Source organism: Pantherophis guttatus, chromosome 11 (assembly GCF_059756535.1).
Source record: "Pantherophis guttatus breed Tessera chromosome 11, ASM5975653v1, whole genome shotgun sequence".
In the NCBI taxonomy this organism is placed as follows: Eukaryota; Metazoa; Chordata; class Lepidosauria; order Squamata; family Colubridae; genus Pantherophis; species Pantherophis guttatus.
Window position 1 is genome coordinate 19426603 of NC_142073.1, and position 17081 is coordinate 19443683.

The 17081-nt window shown below is 42.0% G+C and overlaps 1 protein-coding gene across 3 annotated transcripts in view; it reads left to right on the plus strand.

Moving 5' to 3' along the window:
* The first annotated feature begins 299 nt into the window (after nucleotides 1-299).
* NFATC3 (nuclear factor of activated T cells 3) overlaps nucleotides 300-17081 on the plus strand; it is a 56701-nt gene continuing 39919 nt past the window's right edge. For 2 of the 3 annotated variants that reach the window (XM_087876979.1, XM_034425439.3), the window contains exons 1-2: nucleotides 302-739; nucleotides 10897-12019. In XM_087876979.1, coding sequence (XP_087733105.1) covers nucleotides 610-739; nucleotides 10897-12019 — 1253 coding nt within the window. In that variant the 5' untranslated portion in view covers nucleotides 302-609. Of the gene's footprint in view, nucleotides 740-10896; nucleotides 12020-17081 lie in introns of all 3 variants that reach the window. The other variant, XM_034425437.3, reaches the window with a different exon arrangement.

Genomic DNA, 17081 nt, shown 5'->3' on the forward strand with positions numbered 1-17081 from the left:
TTGAACCCTCCCCCCCAAACTATCTTGGGGTTTGGGAAACACCTGTCGTGGGGGAGAGGGAGGGGGAAGGCCCCTTTCGGACCAACGCACTGACTCCCCAACGGGCGAGAACCGGAGTGGCGTCTTCCCTCCTGTCCCCGCCGCCCCTTCCAAAGAGCGGAGCGGACTTCCACCCCCTCGGCGGTCGCTGCGACCGACGGAGAACCGGAGGTGTGGGCTTCCACCGCCGCGTTCGAAAGGAAAGTCCCGCCTTTCCCCTCCGGCTGGCCAATCAGCGTCCGAGCGGCCGCTAACGGAGCTGAGGGGGGGGTTGGTGGGCGTGGCCTGCGCGCCTCTCTGCCCCCTCCTTCCCCCGCGGCGGGTGAGTGACAGGCGGGCGCTGAGGAGAGGCGAGGACGTCGAGCGCCCCCCGCGCGTGCGAGCGACGAGGCGGCCCTGACGGGGCAGCGCGGCCCGCCCGGTTCCCCTTTTTTCTGGCTCGCTCCGACGACCCTCCCCGGGCAAGACCCCCCCCCCCCGACCCCGGCCCTCAAGACCGCCGCCACCACCACGACCACCACAGCAGCAGCGGCGACGGCGGCGGGGTCCGGGCTCCTCACCCGCCCCCCGATGACTGCGGCAAACGGCGGAGGCGCCCACGACGACTTCGACTTCAGGCTCATCTTCGGCGAGGAAGACGGAGACCCGCCGGGGCCTGTCGCCGCCGCCGCCGCCGCCTCCTCAGCAGCAGCAGCAGCAGGTGTGCCTGCCCAGCCTCGCAAGGCCGTGGCGGGGCTTTTTAAGAGGGGTCGTTTGGGTGGGTGGTTGGTTGGGAGGGGAAATGTGAATGTGGAGAACGCCGGAAGGACTCCAGCTCCCATGCTCCGCAGCCGGAGGGACTCCCCTCCAATTCCCATGCTCCGCAGTCGAAAGGACTGCCCCCAACTCCCATGCTCCACAGCCGGAGGGACTCTCCCTAACTCCCATGCGCCGCAGCTGGAGGGACTCCCCCAAACTCCCATGCTCCGCAGCTGGAGGGACTCCCCCAAACTCCCATGCTCCGCAGCTGGAGGGACTACCCCAACTCCCATGCTCCGCAGCCGGAGGGACTACCCCCAACTCCCATGCTCCACAGCTGGAGGGACTACCCCCAACTCCCATGCTCCGCAGTCGAAAGGACTGCCCCCAACTCCCATGCTCCACAGCCGGAGGGACTACCCCAACTTGCATGCTCCGCAGCCGGAGGGACTCCCCAACTCCCATGCTCCGCAGTCGAAAGGACTGCCCCCAACTCCCATGCTCCACAGCCGGAGGGACTACCCCAACTTGCATGCTCCACAGCCGGAGGGACTCCCCAACTCCCATGCTCCACAGCTGGAGGGACTACCCCCAACTCCCATGCTCCGCAGTCGAAAGGACTGCCCCCAACTTGCATGCTCCATAGCCGGAGGGACTCCCCAACTCCCATGCTCCACAGCTGCAGGGACTACCCCCAACTCCCATGCTCCGCAGTCGAAAGGACTGCCCCCAACTCCCATGCTCCACAGCCGGAGGGACTCCCTCCAACTTGAAGACTTGGCTGTTCAAACAAATAGGCTGACTCTGATTCTGGGTTTTATTATTTACTATTAATTAGTTATTTGGTTTAAAATGGGATTTTATTGTACTTGTTTCTTAACTTGTGTTCGCCGCCCTGAGTCCTTCGGGGGAATGGCGGCATATAAATACATGTAATAAATAATAAATAAATAAATAAACTCCCATGCTCCGCAGCCGGAGAGACTCCCTCTAACTCCCATGCTCCGCAGCCAGGCCTGGGTAGGGGTGGCGGACCAAGAAGGAGAGGTGCTTCCTTTCCCCCCCCTCCCTTTCTCTCCATACTTTGCCTTGCTTGGCCAGGAGCGCTGACGCGCGTTCAGACGTGCAAAAGTGGTTTTGCGGGTCAGGCTGGGGGGCGAGGGGAGGGGGGGAGAGAGAAACGGGTTTCTCCCCCTTCTCTCCCCCACACCCCGGTCCCCGATCTCTCTGGGCTGCCTCTGAGCCTGCCTGCTGGCTGGGGCCATATGGCTGCCCTCGGAGGGCCCTTCCCCGAGGAGAGGGTGGAGGGGGAGATCCTTGGCCGAGGAGACCCTAACCCTGTTTTGGGTTTGCAGACAGCATTCTGAAGCCTCCTCCTCCCCCCCTTGGTGTCGGCGGGATCATTTGCCACCCAGTGCCTGGTGGGGTGACAGCCTGAACTTTATCCTTTGGTTAAGGGGCTGGACCTCCTCCTCCTCCCCTCCTTTGGCTTGGCTTGGCTTGATCCCCCCCCCTTCTCTTTGCTCCTTGCTTGGAAAGCTTTTGTTTCTCACAGGCATGGAGAGAAACCCTTTCCAAAGAGTAAAGGAAGGGGTAGTAGCAGTTCTCCAATGATTTCCCTAAGGCGATCTATCCAGCAGGGTTTCTTTAATCGGAGATGCTGCAGCTGGCTTTTCTCTGAGCAGTTGGTGCCGGTGTGAAGTGATATCAAATGATACGGCAATATTTTTTTTTTCATTAGAAATCTCCCAACCGGGCAGGTGAAGCATTTGGGACTTGGTCGGAAAGGGTTAATATATATAAAAAGCAAATTCCCTCCCTCCCTCTCCCTCTCTCTCATCTCTCTCTCATCTCTCTCTCTCTCTCTCTCTCTCTCTCTCTCTCTCTCTCTCTCTCTCTCTCTCTCTATCTATCTATCTATCTATCTATCTATCTATCTCTACCTACCTACCTACCTACCTACCTACCTACCTACCTACCTACCTACCTACCTATCTATCTATCTATCTATCTATCTATCTATCTATCTATCTATCTATAATCTAATAAAAGGGAATGACGCTTCTAACCTCCATTTAGAACATGATGAATTTTCTGACAGGTATAGTTGGGACTCTTTCAGAAAGGGTTAATGTATAAAAAACATTTTTAATAAAAGGGAATGAGGATTATTTCTAACATGCATTAAGAACCTGATGGATGAGTTGGTTGGGACTCGGTCAGAAAAAGGGTTAATGTATTTTTTTAAAAAAACTCAAAGGGAATGTGGCTTATTTTAATATGAATTTAGAATCTGATTGACTTCTGGGTGGTTGGTATTGTATATATATATAAAACCAAAGGGATGAGGATTATTTCTCCTATGTATTTAAAATCTGATGGACCTTCCAAAAGGACTTCGGGATAGTTTGAGACTCAGTCAAAAAAGATGAATGTGTATTCAAATGTTTTGATTTGATGTGCTACATTGTGACTGCATGGACTCTTTAATCAACCACCTAAGTCCCAGAGAGACGTTCCCTGCAATTTGGAATTTTTAGGGACAGAAAATGTACCCTTTCTGGAGTTCAGCGGGCTTCATAAAAGATGATTATCTTTTATAATAATTATCTTCCTGATAATGATACTGTATTACTGCTTTACTGAACCTACTAAATTGCCTTAAACTAAACCAGGCTATTGGTCCCTCTGACTTGGTATTGTTATAGATAATTGGGAAGGGATGGATGGCTCATGTCTTTTCCTAGTCTTATCATCAGAGATCCTCTTAATTGTCAAGGATTGAATTTAGCATCAAAGCAAATCTGGTTAGTACTGGTTGGAGGTTTCTAGCTTATTTAAAGGCATTTGGGCCAGCATCCTAAACTTTAAAAAGACTAGAATAGATTGGATAACGACTGGGATAAACTCTGATTCTTTTTAGTTGCAAGTTGTCTTTATCGTTCACATGTGCAAAATCTGGTAATAATACATTACTAAGACTCTAGTAATACAAAAAAAAAAATTAGTTTCTTGAAGTCAGACTTGGCACTTGGTGATTTCATGAACACCAGACAATTTTCTTGGCAAGAGTAAGGAAGTGGTAGCAGATTTCAAATGATTTACCTAGGCTATCAAGCAAGATTTTAATTGGAGATCCTGCAGCTGGCTTTTCTCTGAGTAGTTGCTGCTAGTTTGAAGTTATATCAAGTTGTACTGCAATATTTTCATTAGAAACCTCAAAACCAGATGTCTCTTGGCTTTAGAATAAGGTCGATGAATGATGTGAATTTCTGGAAACTTACTTGGTAGAGATGGGTCTGGTTTTTGGAAGCATTTTATTGTAGATAATGGACGTGGGTTCCTGATGTAATTGTGTGTGTGTGTGTGTGTGTGGTCTTGGCAGCTCTAAACAAGCAAAGACTGAACTTAACAGAGAGCAGGAGAGATCTGCCTGCTCATGGCCATTCTCCTTTTCAAGGCTTAAGATGGCATACAGAAATAAGTGATTAAAACCCTATATATAAAATCAAAGATTTGTGTTACTAAGGAAAAAAGAAAACAAAAGCCTGGAGACATTGTCCAAAGCTAAAAGCCTCGTCTGGGCCTTGTGGAAATCTACGGCTGTGTGGTCATTTATTGCCTGGCTGTGAAGTACAGAAGTGGACAAGAGCCTTGAAAAGCAGGGAATAGATATCTGCATATTGAATCAGCTGCCCCAAAAATTTGGTATTACATCTGTTCCCTCTGCCCATCCCACTAAATGGAAAGTGGCCTGTCAGGAATGCAGAAACTTTAAAATGCTTTTTAAAAAAGTGACAACATAATTTCAGTAGCACTGCATGCCTGTTAATTATAGTAAAGACCTACCTTATACTAAAGAAAATAAACATAAGTGTATAAAAGATTGACATTATTTTACTGGGGACCTCCGTGTAGATTTCCAGGCTCGTAAGGCAGATTTATTTTTAGAGAATGGCTTAGTGTAAAATGTAGAAAGGGCCTTGTGTTTTAGAAGCAATTTTTGACAAGTCTCTATGTTAATTACTATAGTATAAGACTAAGTAATATTCTTACTGCTGACCATAGTAATATTGAAGCTTTTTTTCTAGGATTAAAAAGTTCTGAATGGAAAAAAAGATTGTAGTAATGTATGCATCTGTTGCAGAAACTTTGATTTAAATGTTTGCGCTTTTCTTGAACATCCAATACTTTAAAAAAGCCCTAGAAAAGATCCTTATTTGTGCATTTTATGTGCATATTAATGATGTGTTTCTAAAAGAAGAAAATAGTGCCTTTAATAGGGTTTGAGATCTCCTGATTTAAATAACAATTGTGCTCTTAAAGTACAACAAATATTCCCTGGACACCTGCAGAAAGCAAACATTAAGGCAAAAGATTTTATTGAAGATAGAAAACAAAAATGTAACACACTTTTGGGAAAGAGTACTTTCTGATTAAAAAAATTGATCATATTTCACTAGGGTTCTGAGCAAAGTCAGAAGCTGTAGTTGGAGAATGTCAATTCAGCCATGCTTGAATGAAATAGCAATAATAGTATATTGCCAATCGGACTGAGTGTTTTAGTTAAGATAAAATATATTTCATTTACACACATTTCTCAAGACCTTTAAGTATTTCTTTGCCTGTATTAGTAGCATTTGTTAGGATACTTTTCGGAGTGGTTTACTTGTTTGTTATATAGGTTTGATGTGTTTTACATCTTGCTGTGTAACTATGTAGTTTCTTGCTTGGCCAATGTACATTTATTTCTAATTTAGTACATATGGTCAACATTCCTTCCTTGGCAGTTATTGACATAATGTCCCCCTTCAAGGGATGATTTTGAAACCAGCCTTTAATTCCTGTGTTTATATATTTGCACCAATTATTGCAGGCGTCTGCTTAAAATAGCCTGACACATAACTATGGTTAGTGATGTGATTGCCCCATCTTCTTCATGCTTGAGCTATTTTGTAATATCCCCTAGCATTTTTAAAGCGTTTGAGAGGTTGTACCCCATCTTGCTGTTCAGTTTTACTCGTGTTGCAAATGTTTTTCTCATCAAATTTTGCCTTGTTAGCTTAATCTTATTTTTTAATATTTTTTTCTCAGTTTTCTAGAGTGCACCTGCTGAGTATGTGGACAGGAAGTATGTGTTGGAAAGGAACTTGTGGGAATAGGCAAAATTAAGATGTATCTGGATAGAAGTCATTACAGAAAACTGAACTGTTTTGGTACGCATGGGTTTCAAAATAACTAACAGAAAAACTCTAAAATTTGGAAATTCTATTTCTAGCACAGACTGGCTGTCTATAGGACATAGAATTAAATTCATATGAAAGTACAATTGAATTAGAGGCATAATAAGACATCCCCTGATAATAAGCCCAATTGGGCTTTTGAGCGCATAGCAATAAGGCCAAGCGCTTATTTCAGGGTTCAAAAAAATATAAAACAGGGTCTTATTTCAGAGAAACATGGTAGAAAAGAAGGACTTATGATTCCTGGGTGCTGTAACCAGGATTTTAGATTCCATCCTACAAATAAAAGGGCATGAATAAGTTGCATATAGTAACATTATAAACCCATAGAAAGGATTCTACAGTAGTTTAGCCACTGTGATTACACTAGAAAGGACTAGCTGGGGCTACCAATCTTTATGTCTTACTTTGTTCTTGTTAAATATATGTTCTTAATGTAATTATATTGGATATGAAATTTATATTGCTGCTAAAATCAGGTGGCTCTCCTAGTCCATCATTTGAAATGTCAAAGGTTTGAAGTGTAGAAAGTGCCCCATTACCACCAGTGCTGATGCTAATACTTATATATTCAAAATGGGTTTATCTATTAAGACTTTGCAAAATTCAAACTGTAATTTATTGTAGTTGAATCTGTGTACTGGTTTTCTTCGTGCAGCTATTTGACTTAAAGCAGAACAGGCTCCAACACTAATCTTGTTTGCAGATGTATTATTATCTGCTTGATTTTTTTAAAATCTAAAAATCCTTTGCATTTAAGTCTAAATGACTGTTTAACTAACAGAATTAACAAAAGTATATTCATTCATTTTAGGCTTTGTTATATAAAGCTTCTTGGGGTTCTGAAAGCACGGGAGATGTTAGGGGTGAAATTCAGCTGGTTCTATCCGGCTTGGGCGAACCGATAGCGGCGGCTGCGGGAGGCCCCGCCCACCTGCGTGAACGTCATGATGTCACTTTTGCGACATTTTAAGCCTCTGTGCATGTACAGAAGGCTTTGTGCATGCGCAGATGATGGTGCGCATGAGCACATTTGCGAACCGGTAGGGAAAGTAAGTGAATTTCACCCCTGGGAGATGTCTCATATTTTGCTAAATCAAAACAAATTTGCAACAATTGCTGTCAAAACAATTTGTATTTTTAATAAGTTCCTGAAATAGCATATTATTAAATTAAGCTTGGCAAATTGTGCTGTCTGAAACTGAAGCATCAAAAGGACCTCTCCTTTAGAATGGAGTGTGAGCCCTGTAAATGGATTGCAGTATTCACTCTCTTGCTCCACCTTAGATAACTTCAGCTGAGAGGAGAGGAAAATAGCTTCTACTGTATTTAATCTAAATTGCTTTCTTCTTTATGGGGATCACATTTGGTTCTAGATGGAGCTGTGCTGCCATTATCAGTTTTTAAAAAGCTATTACCGTGCAGAGCAGATGTATCACTGAATGAATTTTTAAATTATTATTTCTTCTTGGTCTCTATGCCATACAGTGAAATCTGAAGTATTTGTAGTTTTAAGAACATAATTCTATTGATACTAATTTAGGCCAGAACTAGGTGGAGCCTCTTTACTGTTGGGACTCATATTCACAAGTGCCGCATTTTAAATATTTTCTGGACATTTCTGAAAGGTGGTAGCTTTTGGCATGATTGTTAGAAGGATGGAGATTATTGATGAATTTAAACTCTTTTGTCTTAACAGTTTATTGATAAAACTGTGTTGTTTATTAAATGGAGAGTAGATATTTTCAGCCAAGCCAGTACAAGAAACTTAAAAAGTTTTTTTTGATTTGAATGATTCTCTCCAAAGGCTGAGTGGCTTTCTCCTATACCAGTGATGGCTAACCTTTTTGCCATCGCGTGCCAGGAAGTGGGGGGGCAGGGGAGGTTTGCGCACGCATGTGCCCACACCCATAATTCTATGAGTCCCGCTCCGCGGATGTGATCATGACCCCCCTCCCTCCCGCTCCTGGCACGCGATGGCCCAGTAGGCCCATTTTTCTTTCTTACCTGGCTCCAGATTCTCTCTATGCATCAGGGGAGGGTGAAAACAACCTTCCCCACCCCCTTGGAGGCCCCCCGGAGGCCCGAAATGGCCCATTTCCCAACATCCGGTTGGACAGGAAGTGACTTTTTTGCTGTCCCCAGCCTCCAGAGATTCCTAGCGCTGGAGCTGAGCTGGCGTGCCAGGAGACATGGCTCCGTGTGCCACCTGTGGCACGCGTGCCATAGGTTCGCCATCACGGTCCTATACCAACAGAATAAGATGTAGCTGTTAAAAGTTTATTAAGTTAAAAGAGCCAGTTTGTTCTAGTGGTTAAGGCACCAGGCTAGAAAACAGGAGACCATGAGTTCAAGTCCCGCCTTAGTCTATCAAAGCCAGCTCGGTGGCTTTGGGTCAGTCAATCTCCATCAAGCATAGGGAGAGAAAAAAAGGGTGCAAAAATAATGGTGAGCAAAAATTAAAGCAACAGAGAAAGAGACAGTTGGCATATTTGATATTGAGGTTGCTGAGAGGCACAAATATGTGAATTGATCTTGATAAAGGACTTCATACACAAAAAGCGGCATAGTCTGCAAGAACAGCGGTTTGATATTTATCAAACTCTATCACATGACAAGATTATTCAAGATAACCATGGCTTTATGGACATTTGATGTAAAAAACTGAGAAAGTTTCTGAATTCTTTTGAAAACAAAATGTATCTATTTTGTTAGCATCTTTGTAACTGAAGTAACACATTCATTGTATGAATGAATACAATGTAAGCCTAATTCAATATTTCCATTCCATGGTGCTTTTTAGATATGTTTTGGCCAACAGCTATTGTGATGGTGACTGCATAGAACTTGTCCACTTTATCAAAATCCATTTGCAAGTTATCCAGTTATTCTGTCCTTATAGGATTACGGTATCTTGATCTTTTCTTAAAAATCTGAGACTCACCAGCTACAGCCAGATAAGTGGTGATAAGCTAAGAATAAAACAAAAAACTTGACTATCTATGAACATATGAGTGGCCTATGAATCATGGTCAGAAGCCATTGCCTATGTTCTTTTACTCAGTGTAGTTTGCTTTCCTCTCAAATGCTCAATTTAGAGGAAAGGTTTTAAATATCAACTTATTATACAGCAATTTTTTTTTTAAAGTTCACTTCACAATGATTTAGGATTTTTTGTTTAGGATCAGAGTATTTTTACTTCTAATATTATGAAGCCTTTATTAAATAATAGTCACCTCAGTGAGATGGGTGGCATAGAAGTTTAATAATACATAGTTACATGCATAATCAGTAATACAGTTATGTATGTATAAAATAGAAGACATGGATCTGTCTCCTTTGTTATCACAGCTGTTTTGTGTCTCAAGCTGAATTAGCATAACCTCACATCTGGGTATCTAGTTAACCAGCACTATATAACTGTGGCTTCATTCGTATAAATGAAGAAAGCTTGATGTTATTTTGATACTGGATTAATGCAGATACAGATAGTCCTTGACTTGCAATCATCCATTGAGCAATCATTTGAAGTTACAAAAAGCACTGAAAAAAATGACTTACAACCAGTCCTTACGATTCTCATAGCATCCCCACAGGCATGTGATCAAAATTTGGATGCTTGGCAACTGGCATATATTTATGATGATTGCAGCATCCTGGAGTCACGTGAATACTATTTGTGACCTTCACAGCTGCTTTCAACAAACAAAGTCAGTGGGGGAAGACTGATTCACTTAACAACCATGGCAAAAAAGGCTGTAAACTCAGCTGTGACTCACTTAACAAGCATCTTGCTTAGCAACCACAGTTCTAGTCTCAATTGTGGCTGTGAGTTGAAGACTATCTGTAGTTACTGTACTTCTTCTTGTGTCATATCCGTCATCGGACGTTGGCGATCATGTTGGCGATCCTATTTTTATCAACAGCCGCACGAAAAAGTGCTGTTGAATTACTGTACTAGTGGTTAGATTTCAGAGATGGCCTTTGTGAAGGATTTCACATTGGAGACATAGCAAGTTATAGGTGGACTCATTTACCCCAGCTTGACCCCTGCCGTTGTCCGGTTGAGTCTTGATGCCAAATGAACTCACAGCCCATAGTACCAGATGGTTTTTATAGTGATATTACTGTGCTCGTTCCTGGATTTTTTTTTTTTAGCATCTCTGCCAGTGGTGAGTTCCTCCTGGTTCGGCCCGGTTCTGCCGAGCCAGTAGCGGTGACAATATGACGTCACCGAATCAGTTCTCTTTGTTCGGGAGCTAGGCCCTCCCTCCCCCACATTATTCGTACCTTTTATTTGGCCCTGCCCCCAATCTATTCGCTGCCTCTGAGTCCCAGCTGATCGGCTGGAAGGAAAAAAACTGTTTAAACTCTTGCCCTGGGGCTTCAGAGGGCTGCTCTACAGCTGATCAGTGTTAAAAGGCAGTGTGGTGGTAGACCACTGCCTCCAAAAACAAATGGGTAGACCGGTGCCTCCAAAAACAAATGGGTAGATCGGTACAGCTCTGCAAGCAGTTAAAAGCCTGGTAGACCAGTACCTCTGCTAAATCCTAAAGAATTGTCACATGACCATCAAACCACGCCCACAAAATAAGCCACGCCCACAGAACCGGTAGTAAAAAATTTTAGAACCCACCCCTGATCTCTGCTATATCTCAATTTTTTATATACTACTGCTATTTTAATGTTTTGAACACTATTGCAAACTCCAGACCTTTTATAGAAAAGTGGGCTAACAAATGTTTTGAAACCATAATTGCGCTGTTTCACAATGCAGCAAGTAGAAGCGTTCCAAGATCCAAATGTCTTAAAAGAGCAAGATCCTTACAACCCAATATTTTAATCTCCATCTGTTTTCCTTTTTCTTTTTTTCCAGATCTCGAACCTGATGACTGCGCATCTTTATGCATTTTCAGTGTCGACCACTCTTCATCGGTAAATCACCCTATCTGTATCCCGTGTCATGGATTTCAAACACACCCTTCCCCTTTGTCTTCGCCTGCTAAATTGCAGAGCCACAAAAGCTACGAAGGAACCTGTGAAATACCAGCTTCTAAGTACAGTCCAGTTGGTGGGCCTAAGCCTTTTGAATGTCCTAGTATTCAAATTACATCCATCTCTCCAAACTGTCATCATGGAATAGAAGCCAGTGAAAATGAATTGCGCACCAACGGCCCTCACAATGAATATATGGAAAGGCCTTCAAGGGACCACTTGTACCTTCCTCTTGAGCCATCTTACCGAGAGTCATCCCTTAGCCCGAGCCCTGCCAGCAGCATTTCCTCTCGGAGCTGGTTCTCAGATGCTTCCTCTTGTGAGTCAGTCTCTCATATTTACGATGACGTGGATTCGGAACTGAATGAAGCTGCCGCTCGTTTCACCCTCGGGTCACCTTTGGCATCTCCTGGAGGTTCCCCAAGAGGCTGCCCAGTTGACGATCCTTGGCAACAATCGTACGGATTCGGGCATGCCTTGTCACCAAGACAATCTCCTTGTCATTCTCCCAGGACTAGTATCACAGATGAGAATTGGCTTAGCCCAAGACCAACCTCCAGGCCCTCATCAAGGCCTACATCACCATGTGGGAAGCGCCGACATTCTAGCGCTGAAATCTGTTACCTCGGTTCCCTTTCTCCTCATCATTCTCCCGCTCCATCACCAGGGCATTCTCCTAGGGGCAGTATCACGGAAGACACGTGGTTGAATTCTTCTCTCCATGGTCTCAGTCCCGGCCTTTCGGCTTTCCAGTGCTGCGGAGATACCGACATCCCTCTTAAGACAAGGAAGACCTCCGAGGATCAAACTGCAATTATTTCTGGGAAAGCGGAGCTTTGTTCTGAAGACCTGGGCAACTTATCTCCATCCCTTGAAACTGCAATAGACGATAGCTCTGTATCCCAGCATATGTTAAAAAAAGATTTGCCTGGTGAACAATTTCTTTCTGTTCCTTCACATTTTACCTGGAATAAACCAAAGCCTGGCCATACTCCTATATTTCGGTAAGTAGATTAAAGATAATGAAATTGAGATTTTCTATCTTCTGCCTTTTTCTGTTGATATACAATGTGATGAATTCCGGTAGTGCTTGACTTATAACCATTTCTTCAGCAACCATTCAAATTTTAAAGGGGCACCAGTGGTGGGTTTCAAATTTTTTTACTACCAGTTCTGTGGATGTGGCTTGGTGGGTGTGGCATGGCTTGATGGGCATGGCAGGGGAAGGATACTGTAAAATTTCCATTCCCACCCCACTCCAGGGGAAGGATACTGTAAAATCTCCATTCCCTCCCCAATCCAGGGGAAGGTTACTGCAAAATCCCCATTTCCTCCCGATCAGCTGGGACTTGGGAGGCAGAGAATAGATGTGGGTGGGGCCAGTCAGAATTTTTATTACCGGTTCTCCAAACTACTCAAAATTTCCGCTACCGGTTCTCCAGAACTGGTCAGAACCTGCTGAAACCCACCTCTGAGTGGCACTGAAAAAAGTGAATTACAACCAGTCCTCGCACTTACAGCAATTGCAGCATCTCCATGGTCACAAGATCAGAATTTGGGCACTTTGCAACTGATATATATATATTTACAGTGGCTGTGGTGTCTGGGTCACGTGATCACCATTTGGGAACTTCCCAGCTGGCTTCCAAGAAACAAAGTCAATGGGAAAGTGAGATTCACTTAACAGTCATTTAACAACTGCAGTGATTCACTTCACAGCTGTGGCATCTTCTGCATGGCTATATATTTAAAAGGCTTTCATTTGCTTTCTTTACTAATCAGTTTATGGTCCTTCTTAACAGTGGTCTCATGAAAGAAGCCAATTCAAAGAAGTGTCTATGATCTTGGCTCTTTTTCTATGTAAGCCATAGTTACAGTTAGCTATATTTTTAGATTTGGAAGCAACTCTTGTTATTTGATATGGAAATGAAAGCACTAGGGGATTTTGTGTGTGTGTGTGTGTGTGTGTGTGTGTGTGTGTGTGTGTGTGTGTGTGTGTGTTGGCATTGTTGGATGGGGAAGATTTTCATGCACCCAATATTCTTTTGCAGAGTTATTAAACTAACAGTAAAATAATTTATAAGAGTTTTTGTACTTTTGTCACAAGTTATCTTCTAGAAACTTTAGGATGCAATTCCTGCAATACCCAGGAAATCTGGTTAGTTATGTGAATGCATTCTTGCATGGAAAGCATTTAGATCAGGGGTGAAATCCAGCAGGTTCTGGAGAACCGGTAGCGGAAATTTTGAGTAGTTTGGAGAACCGGCAAATACCACCTCTGGCTGGCCCCAGAGTGGGATGGGAATGGAGATTTTGCAGTATCCTTCCCCTGCCACGCCCACCAAGCCACGCCCACCAAACCACACCATGCCCACCAAGCCACGCCCACAGAACAGTAGTAAAAAAATTTGAATTCCACCATTGATTCAGATCTCTTAACTTTAGCATTTTAAAATAAACCAAGAACCTACCTTTAAATTGTAAGAATTTGTGATCAAGATGGTCACAGGGTTTCTTTGAAATATATTGAATTGTCACTTGCAGAGAGCTAAGCAAAAATTGTGGGCGTACTCATATTTATCAGACATGTGTATTTAATAATCACTTTCAGTATTTTAAAAAAAATAATAGTTACAAGTTGATGGATTGCTTTTGTGCCATGAAGTCAACATTGACTCGTAGTGACTACATATATAGATGTTCTCCAGGAATTTTCGGCTTACATTATTCTCATTCATATAAGGTCTTAAGTGTGAAATAGGATGAGTAGCCATTTGATCTTAAATAAGATTAAATGTGCTTGCTAATTCTCTCTAGGATAAGCTGGGTTAGTGACCCCCATCTCAAAATAGTATATGAAAGCTGCTTAGAAATCTGACTCTTTGTTTTAGCCTCTCTGGAGTGAGAATACTCTAAAACAGCATGGTTGGCATGGGTGGTTAATATTTTCTTAACTTGCAATAAGTAGCAAGGCAAAGCAATAATTGCCGAGCTGTGTGTTTTTAGCTTTGCCTCTCAGTTTTTCTTACTTCTTTACATGGTTCATTCTTGTCAGATTCTGTATTTGGATGCTTGGGTGGCATGGTAGGAAATATACCATGTTTCCCTGAAAATAAGACCAGGTCTTATATTAATTTTTGCTCCAAAAGACGCATTAGGGCTTATTTTCTGGTTAGGTCTTATTTTGGGGGAAATACGCTACTAAATGCACCTATCTGGCTGGCAATCTTAATGGGGTTTATTTTGGGGGTAGGGCTTATATTACAACATCCTGAAAACTCATGCTAGGACTTATTTTCTAGTTGGATTTTATTTTCGTGGAAACAGGGTAGTTAGCTGTATGAATACCTTTCTTCAAACAATTGGTTTCTGCTCCTTGGAAAAGATTGAATATATTATATATATACATATTTTCTTCTTAAAAAACAAACTTTATTAGATTTAAAAAAAATAAAATTGTATAAAACAACCTTAAAATACAATCAACAGTATCAACAAACAACAAACAAAATATATATAATGTATATAAGTACACATATATACAAAAACTTCTTTTCCTTTTTTTCCTTAATGACGGTGTATAATTATTACTTTTAATTTCTTACTAAATTTTGACTTTACCTTCTTTTCCATTGGTTTATCCACTCATACCAACTGTCCCATTCCTTAAAATACAGATCAATTGCCAACGGAGCAGCAAATAATTCAAAAAATTTACACATGTGCAGAAATGGATAGACTAACGTTGAAATTGAAAGATAAGGAAGACTCACAGAATATATTATATTTTAATAAGAGGTGCAATCAGAGTTGCACTGCTGTCGCACTGAAGGCCAGGCAACATCTCCAGTGCTGCTTGTTTTTGTTTTTTTTTTAATCTAGGAAATGGGTTTCATAGAAATAAATTCAGGGAACTTTTATTGCTCACTTTCAGAACTTAAAACCCATTCATTCATGTGACTCTTCCATACTTTCACACCTCTCTGTGGCATAGTATTAGTTAAAATATGTTAGCTTTAATATGGTTCATTAACCACAGGCTGTGAACATACTCTTACCCTAGTTCAGTTGTTTGTTTCATTGGTATCAAGTATTGGGCATATAATTAAGGAGAGGATATTTGGAATCAATGTATCAGCTTCTCTTTTAATGATTACATATTTGTGCCGTGTTTAAACACAGTCTTCAGAAAAAATTCAGAAGGTAAGAAAAGTTGAAACAAAAAATACGTTAAAAGTCAAAGCAATTTTGTGGAATTCCTAGGGATAAGTTTTTTTAGCCTTAAAAAAGAAGAACAATGATATCAACATAAAAGCGGAGTCAAGAAAGATGCAAACAGTAATTAACATCCATTTAGGCCATAGTTAAAAGAAGGAAAATCTTGCAGTGTCCCACTGTCCGTAAAAAAAACTGAAGGTGAAAAGAGGTTGGTGTCTGCAGCAAAGCAGTGATGTGAAATGTACCTTCAAGCAGTGGTTTTACTACTGGATCTGTGGGCGTGGCTTGGGGGGCATGGTAAGGGAAGGATACTGCAAAATCTCCATTCCCACCCCACTCTAGGGCCAGCCAGAAGTGGTATTTGCTGGTTCTCCGAACTACTCAAAATTCCCGCTACCAGTTCTCCAGAACCTGCTGGATTTCACCCCTGCCTTCAAGCAGAAATACTTAAAAGAAATAAAAAGAAAAAGGCCTCCACAGTTCTCAAACTTGAATATAATTAAAAGTCTCTGTGGAGATCTCAAGCATGTAGGTAGACCTAAGAATATTTCTATAAAATATAAAATTTCTACTAATAAAGAGTGGGAGAAAATAAATAACAGAAGAATAGAAAGGATATAAGGAAACGTATTTGCAAACTATTATTTCTGAGAAAGGAAGCATTAGAAAACTGCTGGCTGAAAAAGTGTCCAAACTTTTACAAGTGCCATTATAAAAAACTATTTCTTATTTTGAACTTCTAAATAGCTGCACATAAATAGTAAGCATGCATTCAAATTTGCTAAAAATGTCATGTTTTACTTGAACATATAGAATCTGTGGAAACAGTACACAGGGGTTCCTCGAAACATATAATTTTACCAGCTGTCCTTCAAACTTGCATAATACTGTAATTGGGATTGTCAAATGGTATTTGTGTAAAAGGAATATTAAAATCAAGGAGAGTGCAGATAAATCAAAACTTTGCATTGGTGTCTTCACAGATGTTGTTAGAGGAGTATTCTTTTCTAATTTTTTCATGATGTTTTCTTTATCTTCTGCTCTAGTTTCTGTTCACATAAATAGCTCCTGATTTTTGTTTCATGCTTGTTCTAACTATACTTGTTTTGCCTGCTTTTTTCTTTCATTTTACTGTTGTTAAAATACATCAGCGGTTCCCAATCTTGGCAACTTTTAAGTTTTAAAGTGTGGACTTCAACTCCCAGAATTCCCAAGCCAGCTGGGAAATAGCGGAGTTGGGAAACACTGATGTGTGTGATCAGAGATATTCAGGCTATGGAGATTACAGGGTAGTGAATACTAGGGACTGAGAATCTATTTTTTAAGATATTAAAGCCTGTCTTGAGTTGATCTTGACTCCTGGTGACCACATGAAATTTCTTGGCAACAATATGCAAGTGATTTGCCATTGCCTTCCTCTGGGAAATTTATCTTTCTGTGCTCTTCCTTCTACTTCCTTCCTCCTTTCCAACTTCAAGTAATTTTGCCTGCTAGATTCTTTTGACCAAATTAGTCTTTGCTCTAGTAGTGTTCATTTTGTAATGTCCCTTGTTCTTCCTCTTGTGTATGTGGATTTATGATCCTGTATATCTTCTGCACCCAAAACATATCTACAGTTTCCCCAAAAATAAGACCCTGTCTTATACTTTATTTTGAACCCCAAAATAAGTGCTTGGCCTTATTTTCAGGGAGGTCTTATTATTTTGGGGTGCGTGGAGCAAGACGGGGCTCCTCTTGCTAACTCACCTGATTTCCAGCTCTGTCTCCATAACCCTAACCAGGGGAAATGGTGGGGATTGGCTGTGCATGCGTTTAAATATTTTCAGGGAGGGCTTGTTTTCGGGAGGG